The sequence below is a fragment of the Phaethon lepturus genome, unplaced genomic scaffold (genome assembly GCF_000687285.1).
Source record: "Phaethon lepturus isolate BGI_N335 unplaced genomic scaffold, ASM68728v1 scaffold49516, whole genome shotgun sequence".
NCBI lineage: Eukaryota > Metazoa > Chordata > Aves > Phaethontiformes > Phaethontidae > Phaethon > Phaethon lepturus.
Genome location: NW_010547855.1, coordinates 9,065 through 10,644, shown reverse-complemented (window position 1 = coordinate 10,644; position 1,580 = coordinate 9,065). Strand labels below are relative to the sequence as shown.

The window sequence follows — 1,580 nt, the reverse complement described above, 5'->3', positions numbered from 1 at the left end:
GGATTCATATCTTTTGACTTTTTTTTTTTCCCTGTGGGGGCAGGGGAGAGGGGAGTATTAAATTTTTATGGGGTATGGGAATAGAGAGGAAAAATATGTTGCAGATCTTTATGTGGTTTTTAAAACAAGCCATCAGAGGCAATTACTGGATAAACTGAAGCACAAGAGGAGGGTTTGTGAGCTGGAAGCAGCACTAGCCTGCAAAAGAAAGGGGCAGCGGGCTGCTGTTGTGACTGTGGAGGAAGAAACTTCAGCCTCCTTCATTTCTCACCACCTCCTCTTCATCCACCCTACACAAAAATGAGTTGCGTGCCATGGAAAGGTGACAAGACCAAATCAGAATCACCAGAGCCACCCCAGCTACCACCACTGCATATTTACCATGAGAAGCAGCGTAGGGAGCTGTGTGCCCTCCATGCCCTCAACAATGTCTTCCAGGACAGCAATGCCTTCACTAGGGAAACCCTGCAGGAGATTTTTCAGAGGTAGGATACTCTCTGCATTGGCATTAGCTTCCCCTTGTTCTCTATTGCTTGGAGGAATTTTCAGATCTTATTTGGGGGGGAGAAATAGAGCAGAGGCGGGGTTCAGAGTATGCCACTGCTTTGAACTGAATGTAGCTGCTTCTTTACTCCCCCTTCCCCCCCGCCTTGCATAAATCTCTTTTTATTTGTTTCTTAAACGATTTTGGCTGCCAGTTTTGGGTCCAAGGGCTTTATTGCAGATGCTGTCATGTGGTTGGACTGCTGTCTTCTCTCCCCACCCACCTTAATGCATCTACCCGTCTTTCGTATTTTTGCCCCTGCCTCGTGTAATGGATTTTGAGATTGCCCTGGGAGAGTGAAGGTGGCAGGAATAACAAATGGATCATCATAAAAACTTCTTGATTTAGTACCACAACACTTCTAATTTATTTGGAATTCGGAGCTTTGCCAAATAAGTGACTCCTTATTGAAGCAGTCAAGTGAAGTTCTTCACATATTGTGTTTGGTTTTTTTCCATGCAGAGGCACCCTGTGTACTCTGTCAAACTGGATTTAATTTCAGTAGCTAGATCCCCATTTTCTGTGTCATTGCTAAATGTTTCCCAGCACCTTCAGATAATTAATAAAAACATTTTTTGAGTTTTGCTGGGATAAATGTGAATTATTAATGTGGCCTGTACAATAGCTCATACTTTACTAAATGTTTACTTTATGCTGTTTCAACTCTTTGTGGAAATTCTCCTGAGCATACCTTCGCAAGTTACGATGACCTTCCATTGGTGAAGCTAAGTAATCAAATAGGAAATGGGGTCTTCTCTGATAGTCAACCTGTGTGTGGTGTACTCATCGCACAGGTTACGCGCGATTACCCATTGCCCCAGTGTCTTGTGTTGTGATAGGTAGGAAATTGTGCTTGATGGCAGCAGTTATGGAGGTGCTGTTGGACAAGGCAGTTGTGCTACCCTGTGCTGATGAGCAGGAAGCTGCCATCCTGAAAATTGGCGGAGTTATGGAGCTAGTGCTTGACTTGTCAAACACATGCCTGTCTTTGGCAAAAGAAATGTGGTGATGGACAACAGCAAATATCAGATTGAAG

The 1,580-nt window shown here is 44.0% G+C and overlaps 1 protein-coding gene across 1 annotated transcript in view; it reads left to right on the top strand.

The window, feature by feature from the left end:
• The first annotated feature begins 300 nt into the window (after nucleotides 1-300).
• JOSD1 (Josephin domain containing 1) overlaps nucleotides 301-1,580 on the top strand; it is a 6,913-nt gene continuing 5,633 nt past the window's right edge. Inside the window, exon 1 of the mRNA XM_010289759.1 lies at nucleotides 301-485. Within this exon, the coding sequence (XP_010288061.1) occupies nucleotides 301-485 (185 nt within the window). The remainder of the gene's footprint in view (nucleotides 486-1,580) is intronic.